The sequence below is a fragment of the Schistocerca cancellata genome, chromosome 3 (assembly GCF_023864275.1).
Source record: "Schistocerca cancellata isolate TAMUIC-IGC-003103 chromosome 3, iqSchCanc2.1, whole genome shotgun sequence".
Classification (NCBI taxonomy): domain Eukaryota; kingdom Metazoa; phylum Arthropoda; class Insecta; order Orthoptera; family Acrididae; genus Schistocerca; species Schistocerca cancellata.
In genome coordinates, this window is record NC_064628.1 from 133,791,928 (window position 1) to 133,806,486 (window position 14,559).

Here is a 14,559-nt window from a genome sequence, read left to right on the forward strand (position 1 = left end):
TGCAGCTCTCCATGCTACTCTATCCTGTGCAAGCTTCTTCATCTCCCAGTACTTACTGCAACCTACATCCTTCTGAATCTGCTTAGTGTATTCATCTCTTGGTCTCCCTCCACGATTTTTGCCCTCCAATGCTAAACTTGTGATCCCTTGTCACCTCAGAACATGTCCTACCAACCGATCCCTTCTACTTGTCAAGTTGTGCCACAAACTCCTCTTCTCCCCAAATCTATTCAATACCTCCTCATTAGTTACATGATCTACCCATCTAATCTTCAGCAATCTTCTGTAGCACCACATTTCAAAAGCTTCTATTCTCTTCTTGTCCAAACTATTTATCGTCCATGTTTCACTTCCATACATGGCTACACTCCATACAAATACTTTCAGAAACGACTTACTGACACTTAAATCAATACTCGATGTTAACAAATTTCTCTTCTTCAGAAACGCTTTCCTTGCCATTGCCAGTCTACATTTTATATCCTCTCTACTTCGACCATCATCAGTTATTTTGCTACCCAAATAGCAAAACTCCTTTACTACTTTAAGTGTCTCATTTCCTGATCTAATTCCCTCTGCATCACCCAACTTAATTCGACTACATTCCATTATCCTCGTTTTGCTTTTGTTGATGTTCATCTTATATCCTCCTTTCAAGACACCATCCATTCCATTCAACTGCTCTTCCAAGTCCTTTGCTGTCTCTGACAGAATTACAATGTCATCGGCGAACCTCAACATTTTTATTTCTCCTCCATGGATTTTAATACCTACTCCGAACTTTTCTTTTGTTTCTTTTACTGCTTGCTCAATATACAGATTGAATAACATCGGGTACAGGCTACAACCCTGTCTCACTCCCTTCCCAACCACTGCTTCCCTTTCATGCCCCTCGACTCTTACAACTGCCATCTGGTTTCTGTACAAATTGTAAATAGCCTCTCGCTCCCTGTATTTTACCCCTGCATCTTTAGAATTTTAAAGAGAGGATTCCAGTCAACATTGTCGAAAGCTTTCTCTAAGTCTGCAAAAGCTATAAACATAGGTTTGCCTTTTCTTAATCTATTTTCTAAGATAAGTCGTAGGGTCAGTATTGCCTCACGTGTTCCAACTTTTCTGCGGAATCCAAACTGATCTTCCCCGAGGTTGGCTTCTACCAGTTTTTCCACTCATCTGTAAAGAATTCGCGTTAGTATTTTGCAGCAGTGACTTATTAAACTGATAGTTCGGTAATATTCACATCTGTCAACACCTGCTTTCTATGGGATTGGAATTATTATATTCTTCTTGAAGTCAGGGTATTTCGTCTGTCTCATACATCTTGCTCACCAGATGGTAGAGTTTTGTCAGGACTGGCTCTCCCAAGGCCGTCAGTAGTTCCAATGGAATGTTGTCTACTCCCGAGGCCTTGTTTCGACTCAGATCTTTCAGTGCTCTGTCAAACTCTTCATGCAGTATCGTGTCTCCCATTTCATCTTCATCTACATCCTCATCAATTTCCATAATATTGTCCTCAAGTACATCTCCCTTGTATAGACCCTCTATATACTCCTTCCATCTTTCTGCTTTCCCTTCTTTGCTTAGAACCGGGTTTCCATCTGAGCTCTCGATATTCACTCAAGTGGCTCTCTTTGCTCCAAAGGTCTCTTTAATTTTCCTGTGTCAGTATCTATCTTATCCCTAGTGAGATAAGCCTCTACATCCTTACATTTGTCCTCTAGCCATCCCTGCTTAGCCATTTTGCACTTCCTGTCAATCTCATTTTTGATACGTTTGTATTCCTTTTTGCCTGCTTCATTTACTGCATTTTTATATTTTCTCCTTTCATCAATTAAATTCAATATTTCTTCTGTTACCCAAGGATTTCTATTATTCCTCGTCTTTTTACCTACTTGATCCTCTGCTGCCTTCACTACTTCATCCCTCAGAGCTACCCATTCTTCTTCTACTGTATTTCTTTCCCCCATTCCTGACAATTGTTTCCTTATGCTCTCCCTGAAACTCTCTACAACCTCTGGTTTAGTCAGTTTATCCAGGTCCCATCTCCTTAAATTAGCACCTTTGTGTAGTTTCTTCAGTTTTAATGTACAGTTCATAACCAACAGATTGTGGTCAGAGTCCACATCTGCCTCTGGAAATGCCTTACAATTTAAAACCTGGTTCCTAAATCTCTGTCTTACCATTATATAATCTATCTGATACCTTTTAGTATCTCCAGGATTCTTCCATGTATACAACCTTCTTTTATGATTCTTGAACCAAGTGTTAGCTATGATTAAGTTATGCTCTGTGCAAAATTCTACCAGACGGCTTCCTCTTTCATTTCTTCCCCCCAATCCATATTCACCTACTATGTTTCCTTCTCTCCCTTTTCCTACCACCCATGACTATTAAATTTTCATCTCCCTTCACTACCTGAATAATTTCTTTTATCTCATCATACATTTCATCAATTTCTTCATCATGTGCAGAGCTAGTTGGCATATAAACTTGTACTACTGTAGTAAGCATGGGCTTTGTGTCTATCTTGGCCACAATAATGCATTCACTATGCTTTTTGTAGTAGCTTGCCCACACTCCTATTTTTTTATTCATTATTAAACCTACTCCTGCATTACCCCTATTTGATTTTGTATTTATAACCCTGTATTCACCTGACCAGAAATCTTGTTCATCCTGCCACCGAACTTCACTAATTCCCACTGTATCTAACTTTAACCTATCCATTTCCCTTTTTAAATTTTCTAACCTACCTGCCCGATTAAGGGATCTGACATTCCACGCTCCGATCTGTAGAACGCCAGTTTTCTTTCTCCTGATAACAATGTCCTCTTCAGTAGTCCCCACCCCAAGATCTGAATGGGGAACTACTTTACCTCCGGAATATTTTACCCAAGAGGACGCCATCATCATTTAACCATACAGTAAAGCTGCATGCCCTCAGGAAAATTTACGGCTTTAGTTTCCCCTTGCTTTCAGCCGTTCACAGTACCAGCACAGCAAGGCCGTTTTGGTTAGTGTTACAAGGCCAGATCAGTCAATCATCCAGACTGTTGCCCCTGCAACTACTGAAAAGGCTGCTGCCCCTCTTCAGGAACCACACGTTTGTCTGGCCTCTCAACAGATACCCCTCCGTTGTGGTTGCACCTACGGTATGGCCATCTGTATCGCTGAGGTACTCAAGCCTCCCCACCAACGGCAAGGTCCATGGTTCATGGGGGTAGTTTAGTTTCATAACTGAAGAAATGTCTTTCACACAAATATGTCGATTGAAATATTAAAGCACTTATGCAACCTCATTGTGAAGATGTGAAAACTTTACATGAGGAAAGCAATGTAGATGGCCTGGACAGTTTTAACATAAAAGGATTTATTATTAAAACGGGAATTACCTCACAGGTCAATGAGTTACATCTGCAAATGCTTTCAACTGAACCAGCAAACAGTCTCGAAACAGCTCAAAAATAGATGTAAGATAGACAGTGTCCTCAAAACATTTAGGAAACTATCTTTGTAATTCTTTCGAGGCCACAACAAATTCTACAAACTTCACATCTTCTTTAACAGTAGTGCACTTCGGGAACTGGGCTGTGTTTGTCAGGATGCATCCCTTCTATAACACATTTTCTTTTAAAATGCATCCCCATCACATCATAAAGAAGGTGTTTCTAGCGCTGCAATGTCTTACTGTAGGCAAAGTCAACTTAAAATTCGAGGTCTAAGTCCATACTGGATGTTCCAGTTTTCATTCCTACACTCATTTTTTTCTTCGTAAATTCAACAATAGTGAGTTTTAAATCGAAAAATCATTCCAGGCATTCCCCTTGACTTAAGCATTGTACTCTGAAATAATATAAAAAGCCCCCATATTCTTCATTCAGTTTCATCAAAAACTGACATTGTTGTAATGCATGCGACTTCATAAATTTTACTAATTGTACCACCAATTTCTTAACATGCTGGCAAATTTAGCACAACACGCTTCTTGATCTTCTGACCAATGAATCACATCTGTCAGTCATTGCAATTGTTTGTTCTTTCAGTGACAACTAAATCTTCAAATTCTTTCTAATGGTATTGTAATATCATTTCATAGAAAATTTGCAGAGGCCATCACTTATGTGACTGCATAATAGATGTTGAGAATTCTTATTCCTCTCTCCTGTCATTCCCATTCATTTTTAAAGGCTTGTGATGACATCGCTACACTGGCTCTTTTGTGCAAACATCCTCTGTATATGTGAACATCCTTCGTACCACAAACGAATAGCGACAGGTAAACAGCACTGACACCATGATTCTTCTGAACTGGAGAGAGTTGTGCTGACCAAAAAATGTCATACTGCGATACCAAAGGAAACAACGCACAGTACAGAATACTTCTGGGAAAGAATGAGCCACGGCCTGCACATGGCCAACACTCTCTGCCCGCATGAAATTTGGCATGCTGTGGCTGGCCCTGATATAGAGGTAGGTGAAGACAGCATGAGCAACACAAAAGTTTGTATTATTTTGCTGAATGGCACCACGGAAGCCTCAAAGATAGAGCGTAGTCACTGACCTTTACAAGTCATAAATGTCATAAATGTAATGCCTGCCATTCCAATTATTAGCTATACAAATCAGAGGTGATCGTGTTGTGTACCCAATGACAGCACATACCATTTAGTCATGTGCTGGGCCCATATGATGATGGCGGATGCAATTCACCAATGTTTCTTCACCTTGGAGCCTCACCACAGACGTACATCCATTGTTATGCTGTATGCAGAACTGAGACTCATCTGAAAAGACAATGTCATGCCATTCCTACATTCAGTGTTTTTGTTGTGTACTCCCCTGTCTGGGCACCTCCTTCTGCAACAATGGTTGCCTAGACGGCAGTTCGTGGAGATCCAGATATCATCCCATTGTCCACAGCGATACTTCTCTTGCTGTAAACATGCCCATTTTCTGACTCCAGCCATGCAGTGTGGCTATACGATCCTGCATGCCTTAGGCAACAACGCTGATGTCCACTGAGGAAATAGCTGAGTGGCGTCATTGGGCCATGTGCTGGTAGATGTTGTACAACACAATCTTCTAAAAACAACAACAGCAGCAACAACAAAAACAACATTTATATAGAATTTCTAAATAGGAAACCCTGCACGTACCCTTTTCTTACGCAGTGAGAATCATCCAAAACTTGCACTGCAAATATTGTGGGAATGGAAAGTGCAGTTGATGTGTGGTTTTCATAGAATGGATTGGGAGTCATATTGTTACCCAGTCAACAGACTGTAATAATACTTAGAAAAATAGACAGCAACCTCACAGAAAAAAGTCTACTGGCACCAAGTCTGGGGAACAGGCTGGTCAAGGTACAGGTCATCTGCATCCAATCCAACAATTTGGAAACAATTCATGAGGACATGCTGTGGTACTTTGTGCACTATGGGCTGGACAGCCATTGTGCTGGTACCACATATTCCTCCTAGTCTGCACACGAATGTCTTCTAGTATCCGTGGACAATGCCCTGTTACAAGGGTGTGATACTTGTGCACAGTCAGTGTTGCATCTATGAAATATGGGTCTATGAGCTCATGGTTCTCTCTCCCACACCACAAGTTTAAATCCCATGAATACTGGCATTCCATGTGATGTAGCCAAAGGGGGTTGTCAACAGACCAATAGTGCATATTTTGGTGGTTTACCTGGCCATGATTGATAAATGTGGCTTCATCACCAACAGAGTTAGAAAACTGCTGCAGAAGCAAAGGGAACTTCACAGCAAACATGAACATAGCCAAAGCCTTGCAGACAAACAAAAATTACGTGAAGCGAAATGTAGTGTGAGGAGGGCTATGCGAGAGGCGTCCAATGAATTCGAAAGTAAAGTTCTATGTACTGACTTGGCAGAAAATCCTAAGAAATTTTGGTCTTATGTCAAAGCGGTAGGTGGATCAAAACAAAATGTCCAGACACTCTGTGACCAAAATGGTACTGAAACAGAAGATGACAGACTAAAGGCCGAAATACTAAACGTCTTTTTCAAAAGCTGTTTCACAGAGGAAGACTGCACTATAGTTCCTTCTCTAGATTGTCTCACAGATGACAAAATGGTAGATATCGAAAAAGATGACAGAGGGATAGAGAAACAATTAAATTTGCTCAAAAGAGGAAAGGCTGCTGGGCCTGATGGGATACCAGTTCCATTTTACACAGAGTATGCGAAGGAACTTGCCCCCCTTCTTGCAGCGGTGTACCGTAGGTCTCTAGAAGAGCGTAGCGTTCCAAAGGATTGGAAAAGGGCACAGGTCATCCCTGTTTTCAAGAAGGGACGTTGAACAGATGGGCACAACTATAGACCTATATCTCTAACATTGATCAGTTGTAGAATTTTGGAACACGTATTATGTTCAAGTATAATGACTTTTCTGGAGACTAGAAATCTACTCTGTAGGAATCAGCATGGATTTCGAAAAAGACGCTCGTGTGAAACCCAGCTCGTGCTATTCATCCACGAGACTCAGAGGGCCATAGACACGGGTTCACAGGTAGATGCCGTGTTTCTTGCTTTCCGCAAGTCGTTCGATACAGTTCCCCACAGTCGTTTAATGAACAAAGTAAGAGCATATGGACTATCAGACCAATTGTGTGATTGGATTGAAGAGTTCCTAGATGACAGAATGTAGCATGTCATTCTCAATGGAGAGAAGTCTTCTGAAGTAAGAGTGATTTCAGGTGTGCTGCAGGGGAGTGTTGTAGGACTGTTGCTATTCACAATATACATAAATGACCTTGTGGGTGACATCGGAAGTTCACTGAGGCTTTTTATGGATGATGCTGTGGTATATCGAGAGGTTGTAACAATGGAAAATTGTACTGAAATGCAGGAGGATCTGCAGCGAATTGACGCATGGTGCAGGGAATGGCAATTGAATCTCAATGTAGACAAGTGTAACGAGCTGTGAATACATAGAAAGAAAGATCCTTTATCATTTAGCTACAATATAGCAGGTCAGGAACTGGAAGCAGTTAATTCTATAAATTATCTGGGAGTAGGCATTAGGAGTGATTTAAAATGGAATGACCATATAAAATTAATCGTCGGCAAAGCAGATGCCAGACTGAGATTCAGTGGAAGACTCCTATGGAAACTCAGTCCAAAAACAAAGGAAGTAGGTTACAGTACACTTGTTCACCCACTGCTTGAATACTGCTCACCAGTGTGGGATCCATACCAGATAGGGTTGATAGAAGAGATAGAAAAGATCCAACGGAGAGCAGCGTGCTTCGTTACAGGATCATTTAGTAATCACAAAAGCATTATGGAGATGATAGATAAACTCCAGTGGATGACTCTGCAGGATGGATGCTCAGTAGCTCGGTATGGGCTTTTGTTGAAGTTTCGAGAACATACCTTCACCGAGGAGTCAAGCATTATACTGCTCCCTCCTATGTATATATTGTGAAGAGAACATGAGGATAAAATCAGAAAGATTAGAGCCCACACAGAGGCATACCAACAATCTTTCTTTCTATGAACAATACGAGACTGGAATAGAAGGGAGAACCAATAGAGGTACTCAAGGTACCCTCCGCCACACACCGTCAGGTGGCTTGTGAAGTATGGATGTAGATGTAGATGCAGATCACTTAACAAGATACAAGATACATCTGGCGTATCCTGTCTTAATGGCCACATACAGAAGTTAACACGATTCTCATAATCATTTCCATGCAGTTCTTGATTCAGAGAGATGTGATAAGGATGGAACTTTTGTCAACCGAGAATGCGTTGGACACTTGCCTGATTCATGCCACTCCTACTAGGAAACGAGGTACTGGCAGATGTAAGGCTGTGAGGATGGGGCGTGAGTCACGCTTGGGTAGATCAGATGGTAGAGCACTTGCCTGTGAAAGGCAAAGGTCCCAAGTTCGAGTCTAGGTCTGGCACACAGTTTTAATCTGCCAGGAAGTTTCATCAAGAACATTAATCTCCCCCTCTTCTGTTTTCATTTGTTGCCTTCTCTCACGTTGTCTAGGTGTTACACTACCACTTCCACGTAGCTGGTTGAAGAGGTTGATACATAACTGCCAATACGGTTGACATCTATTGGAACATCTTACCACATACACCATACAAGAACAAACTGTATAGCTCCTACACTCTCCATGCACTTTGAGCATGTTGGATTTCTCTGCATTAGTAAATCCCATCATCCATTCATAACCTACTGCTTGGACTATCACATGTTAAGTGATTAGCAAGTCACAGTGCACTGAAGGAACACACAACCACACTGTAAACAAACATAACAACATTGTACCTAGCAACTATGCAGGTTGAATGGTACAAGAAAGTGTACGTGTGAATACTTTTCAAAATATGATGTCTCATAAATTACTCACATTAGAATCCGGCAACAAACACCACTGACATTCTAATTTACCCTACTTTTAGTTTGTGAATGTCAATAAGCTTTGTTCCATTAAACAAATGTACGTTTGCACAAAAAATACACTTTCTAAGAATTATTACAATCTGTTGATTGGCTAACAATACGAGTCCCTGATTACCGACCCATTCTGTGTAATCGCCCATCAGCAGCGCTTTCCATTTCTGCAATATTTGCAGAAATGGCCTTATGCCTACCCACTTTATGCAGTGGTACCGAAATGCTAATAATTTACACACCCAACCATCTATCACATTTCACTCCAAGTTGATGTTTCTTTATTTTACAGGTCCATCTTGATCACACAGACTTATACACTTCACTATTTCTGGTTTCGGCTACTGCCATCTTCAGATCTGTTACAAACAAAAACCGTGTGTAACCAACTAAGCTCAGTTTGCTTACACTAAATCTATAAAAGTCCTGGTGCTACATAAGCAAGATAAAAAGTGTTTATATGATTAAACAGCCATGTATACCAGCCATACATACCATAAAATATTCTGATATACTATCAACGTCAAACTAAACATGTAGGTACATAGTAAGTGATGGTGAAGAATGCGTCTGGTATTTATACAAGGAAACTGAGTTCAGCAGCGGGCACTATAGCTAGGGTACATGATTAACCAGTATTGCAAATGTAATGGTTAAAATGCAGTATGCATAGCCACTAATTAAAATTACTTCACAATGCAAAATGAGTGTCTGACAATAAAACATGTACTGACATACTACACTTGGAATTGGATCCATACCTGAAATCCACATAAAAAGTGCAAACACTAATAATGTGAAGCCCCTAGCCTGGCAAGGTAAAACACACAATTGTATAAAAGCCAGTATAAAAAGTATAACATTAAAAACATCTATGAAATAAAATCTTCCAGTCTGACACATCAATTACCGTAAACGTCATTGTAAGGTAATTATCAAAGCAGTGACTATAACTTAAAAGTTAAAAAAATGATAGCCGATAATACATCCAGAGTGTGGTCTCAATGGTGGCACGTCATGGCTTCTCTGTATGACATTCTTGTTTTCCTGTGTTGGAACTTTTGGGGGACGGCCCAGTCTCCTCGCCACCGCCGGCCAATGCACACAACCGCAAGCCAATCCACTGGGATGCTCGATGCTGCTCAAACCTGTAGGATTCTGAATACATTTGAGCAGCGTCGAGCGCCCCAGTGGATTGGTGTCTGGTCATGTGTGCCAGCCGTTGGCGATGAGGAGACTCGGCCTTCCCCCGGAAGTTCTGCCGCAGGGAAACAAGGACGTCATACAGAGAAGCCACGACGTGCTGCCATTGAGACCACACTCTGGATGTATTATCGACTATCAATTTTTTAACTTTTAATTAATAGTCACTGCTTTGTTAATTACCGTACAATTACATTTACAGTAATTGATCTGTCAGGCTGGAAGATTTTATTTTATACAGGGTGAAAAGTATTTAAATCGACAAACTCTGGGAGGTTGTAGGGGGACATCAAAACAAATATTTTTCCCTAATGTCATTTTTTCCTATGAGGATTATTTAAACCGGTGGAGACCGTATTACGCTCTTCAGTTGTTAGAGGCCGTACTACGATCTTCAGTTGTTAGAGGGCATATTAGACTCTTCAGTTGTAGGCAACTGCTGTCCACCAATGTAGTAGTGCATTGTCTCTGATTACTAATGGAGCGATACACCTGGAGGGAGTACACTGATACGGTTGGTGCGTACTATGTAGCGCACCACAACGGATGAGCTGTACAGCAGGTTTATTAACAACAATATCCTAGTCGCCGTGTCCCGCATCATACGACCTTTGCTGCTGTGTACCAACGTCTGTGTAAGACCGGTCATTTAGCAGATTACTTCGACAGGGACGGCGTCGCACGGTAAGAACGCTGCAATTCATGGAAGCTGTCTTGCAGCATGTGGAGCAGGATCGTTCAATCAGCACTCGTGCAATTGCAGTTAACATGGGGACGAATCAGACGAATGTAAGAACAGTCCTTCAAGAGCAACTGTTACGTCCATTTCACTTAAGCGTGTCCACAACCTGGAACCCGTTGATTATCCACCCAGAGCACAGTTTTTGCAGTGGTATCTGGAACAATGTGAAATGCATCCTACATTTCCATCCTCTGTGTTGTTTACCGATGAAGCAACGTTCTGGCATGATGGAGTCTTCAACATGCACAATTCGCATGTTTGGAGTGGGGATAACCCACATGCCATAGCTACTAGCACTCATCAAGTGTTCTTCGTTGTTGGGGACTGTTTAATTGGGCCGTATCTGCTCCCTAGGCACTATTACAATTTTCTCGCCAGAGCATTGCCACAATTGCTGGAAGACGTCCCGCTCCCTATAAGACAACGCATCTGGTTCCAACATGACGGGGTGCCGGCACATTTCAGTCGTCATGTGCGTCGATTCCTGGACCGACAGTTCCCAGAAATGTCGATTGGCAGAGGTGGTCCTGTCTCATGGCCTGCTCGATCCCCAGATATGTCCCCTCTGGACTTTTTTGTGTGGGGAGAGATGAGCAACCTTGTTTACCCAACTCCTGTTGTACCAGAAGAGGATCTGGTTGCCCGGATAGTAGCAGCAGCAGGAACAATTCAGGATACGCCTGGGGTTTTTGCCTGTGTCAGACAGAACATGATCCGACGGTGTAACATTTGTTTACGTGTCAATAGAGGCGTTTTTGAAAATCTACTGTAATTGAAATTGGGCTGTGTTAATGGTCACAAAAAAATGGAAAAGTGTTTGTTGGGTTAATTAATTTGCCGCCAAAAAAATCTTCCTCTACTGGTTTAAATACTCCTCACAGGAAAAAATGGCATTAGGGAAAAATATTTGTTTTGATGTCGCCTACAACCTCCCAGAGATTGTCGGTTTAAATACTTTTCACCCTGTAGACTTTTTGATCTTATACTTTTTCTACTGGCTTTTATACAATTTTATGTTTTACCGTGCCAGGCTAGGGGCTTCATATTATTATTATTTGCACTTTTTATGTGGATTTTAAGTATGGATCCAATTCCACATATAGTATGTCAGTACGTGTTTTATTGTCAGGTGCTCGTTTTGCTATGTGAAGTAATTTTAATTAATGGCTATGCATACATTTGCAATACTGGTTAATTATGTACCCTAGCTATAGTGCCCTCTGCTGACCTCAGTTTCTTTGCATAAATATCAGAAGCATTCTGGTCATCACCATCACTTACTATGTACCTACATGTTTAGTTTGATGTTGATAATACATCAGAATATTTTATGGTGTGTATGGCTGGTATACATGGCTGTTAATCAAGTAAACACTTTTTATCTTTCTTATGTAGCACCAGGACTTTTATAGATTTAGCATAAGCAAACTGAACTTAGTTGGTTAGACACTGTTTTTGTTTGTAACGGATATGAAGATAGCAGCAGTCGAAACCGGTAATAGTGAAGTGTAAAAATTTGTGCGATCAAGATGGACCTGTAAAATAAAGTGCCAAAAATATGATCATGGACTCATTTTCAGACTTTATGTCTTCAATTGATAAATTTGAGGTTTGCTATGTGTCACCTTCTTGGCGTTGCAGTTTTAATGCTAGCAGTGATGCTGGAGTAAGCTTAGTGATACTTGAGCATTTCCCAATAGATTTCATGATGAAACAGTTCATAGGAGAGTGGCCAGAGGTCAGTGTTTAATAGGTACAATATTTCGGCAAGTGACCGCATTGCCATCATCAGGTGCAGTGATGAACAGTTCATCAGTGTATCTGAAGATGGCAATGTGGTTGCTTGCGTTAAATGTTGTGTCTTTTGGGCACTTACATTCACTTGTTCATCTTTGAACTATTTCACCAGTAAGCCCTGCTTTAAAATTTGTGGTGTTTATTAGAACTTTCAAATTTTGTGTATATGATTGGGTGGTGGCAGCAGAGAGAAGTGGGTGGGAAGGCAGGAAGAGAGTGAAATGCTCTCAACCAAGAAACATAATTTTGAAATTTGAGCTATTGTGTTCACATAAATCTGAGCTATTGTGTGCACTTAAGTTTTTCTGAATGCTTCCTACAAACTGAAAGTGATTCTTTCATATCATTGTCTGTATTCCACCTAGGATTTTCCATTTTAGCACTGATTTTATATATTTAATATACAAAGAATTTAAAATGTTCTATAGTTTCATGAAGGATTATTGTGGAATGGGGACAAGACCCAGTTCCTTTTCAACATAAAACTGCTTAAAGTATAAAGAAATAAAAATTATTTTGTTAAGTATTACATACATAAGTATAAATTAGTGGAAGGATAGAGAAACAGCCTGACACTATATATTGTTTATACTTTTTCACTTCGCACATACCTGATTACTGCTGTCAACTTCTGCTGTTGCTGCAGTAATTCGTCGCATGGGATGGGAACATGTCTTACTGTCAGCACATGTGGAATCTGGGCACCCACATTCGAGTTGCTTGCTTAGAGCAGCTGCACGAGCTACACGCTGCTTCTCCATCAGTTGTGTCACAATGGCTTCCACAGTTTCAGCTGTCTGTACCAATAAGATGTGATTAAACAATGCTCTTTTGTAATGCACATGTTGGTTATCAGACTAAAATATGGATTAGACAAAATCATTTGAGACACTAATAATAAATGCTATATTTATGGAGTTACTTTCCTGGTGTATTTGTAATTCATAGATATCACATTTAATTTTCCCCTTGTACTATAACATCTCCAAGTGTGTCACGAGTTCTGTCTTCCCTCATTAGAAATTGTTATGGCCTGCTTAACTTACACATCTGTCACAGCCATTGCAAATTCATTAAAAGTACCTGCAGACATTGTGTCTATTTTTATAACTGTTTATGGAATCCACAAGGAACATCTGTTCCTTAAATACTTGTACAATAGTAGGCAGAAAAAATTAAACTTACCAGTGACAACAACTGGCATTAAGATGAAAGTCACCCCAACAAGGAGAGCCCAGATATAAAAGTGACTGACAAGATTAATAAAACAGAGCTGTTGCCAATCAGTCTCTTGTATAGCTTGCAAAAGTAGAGAAGAGGATCAAGTGGTGGAAAGGACATAACTGAAACATTGCATGTAAACCTTCAAATTTATTTTTACACTGTTCCCTATTGCAGAACATGTTTACTTGTGGAGAATCTCTGAGAAATTATTAGTTTGAGTAGCATGAGGATGAAATAACACAGCATTGTGGTCTTCATGGTCAGAACTTCACAATTTTATTGGAACAAATAATGAAGAGCTTGTTACTCACTATGACCTTCTCTTCTGCTTTTCAAGGAATAGTAAAAATCCTATTAACCACAATTCAGAATTTAAATGCATCGATTAACAAGAGGTCAAGCAGTTTTGGGAGCTGGTGGTTGTTCTATACAAAGTTGGGTATGAGTTCTCTGTTTGAACATCTAAATATTTAAGTCTGTTTTGATGTAGTAATGTTGAGAATTGCTGTTTCTGGTAACTGAGTTGGAGGTTCTTGGAGTATAGTTCAGCTCTGTGAACAAGCCTCACTCTCACATCCCACTGGACAAAATGCCAAGTTATCATCAGGCGCACGACACAAAAAGAATGTATGTTATGTTGCACATGAAAAAGTGAAAGATGAGTCTCCAGTGCCTTAAAACTGGGATAATTTGGTTAGGGTACGGTAACCCTGACCAAAGAGAACCTGTTCTTCTGATCCTATTACACAGAACAATATATTTCGGAAACAAAACTCAGTTCCTTGTAGCATGGCAGATACACCTGGGAAAACAGCACTTTGGAAATGGAAAATGAATATGATTCTTTGGAACGCAGAATGTAAACACTAGTTATGGCCAAGCAGAATGGAAGAAATTGCACAAGCAGCACCATTAACAAATACTGTAGCACTACAAGAAATATGAATAAGTGAAATGAAGAAGATAGAGAAAGAGAATTACTTTTCTGTTACTATGGGGAACAGGTAGATACAATTTATAATGAACAGGGTTGCTGGTTGTTAAAAACTTGGAAAAAAATGAATTACTATACACACCCATCAATGAAAAATGAAATGATCATACAATATTATTGGCCAGGAGCCCCAGTAGTGTTCTGTGACTGCCTCGCA

General features: G+C 40.3%; 1 protein-coding gene across 1 annotated transcript in view; it reads right to left on the reverse strand.

The window, feature by feature from the left end:
- The window catches only part of LOC126174755 (calmodulin-binding transcription activator 1), a 1,816,127-nt gene that overhangs the window by 232,320 nt on the left and 1,569,248 nt on the right, over nt 1–14,559 (reverse strand). Inside the window, exon 11 of the mRNA XM_049921082.1 lies at nt 12,796–12,981. Within this exon, the coding sequence (XP_049777039.1) occupies nt 12,796–12,981 (186 nt within the window). The remainder of the gene's footprint in view (nt 1–12,795; nt 12,982–14,559) is intronic.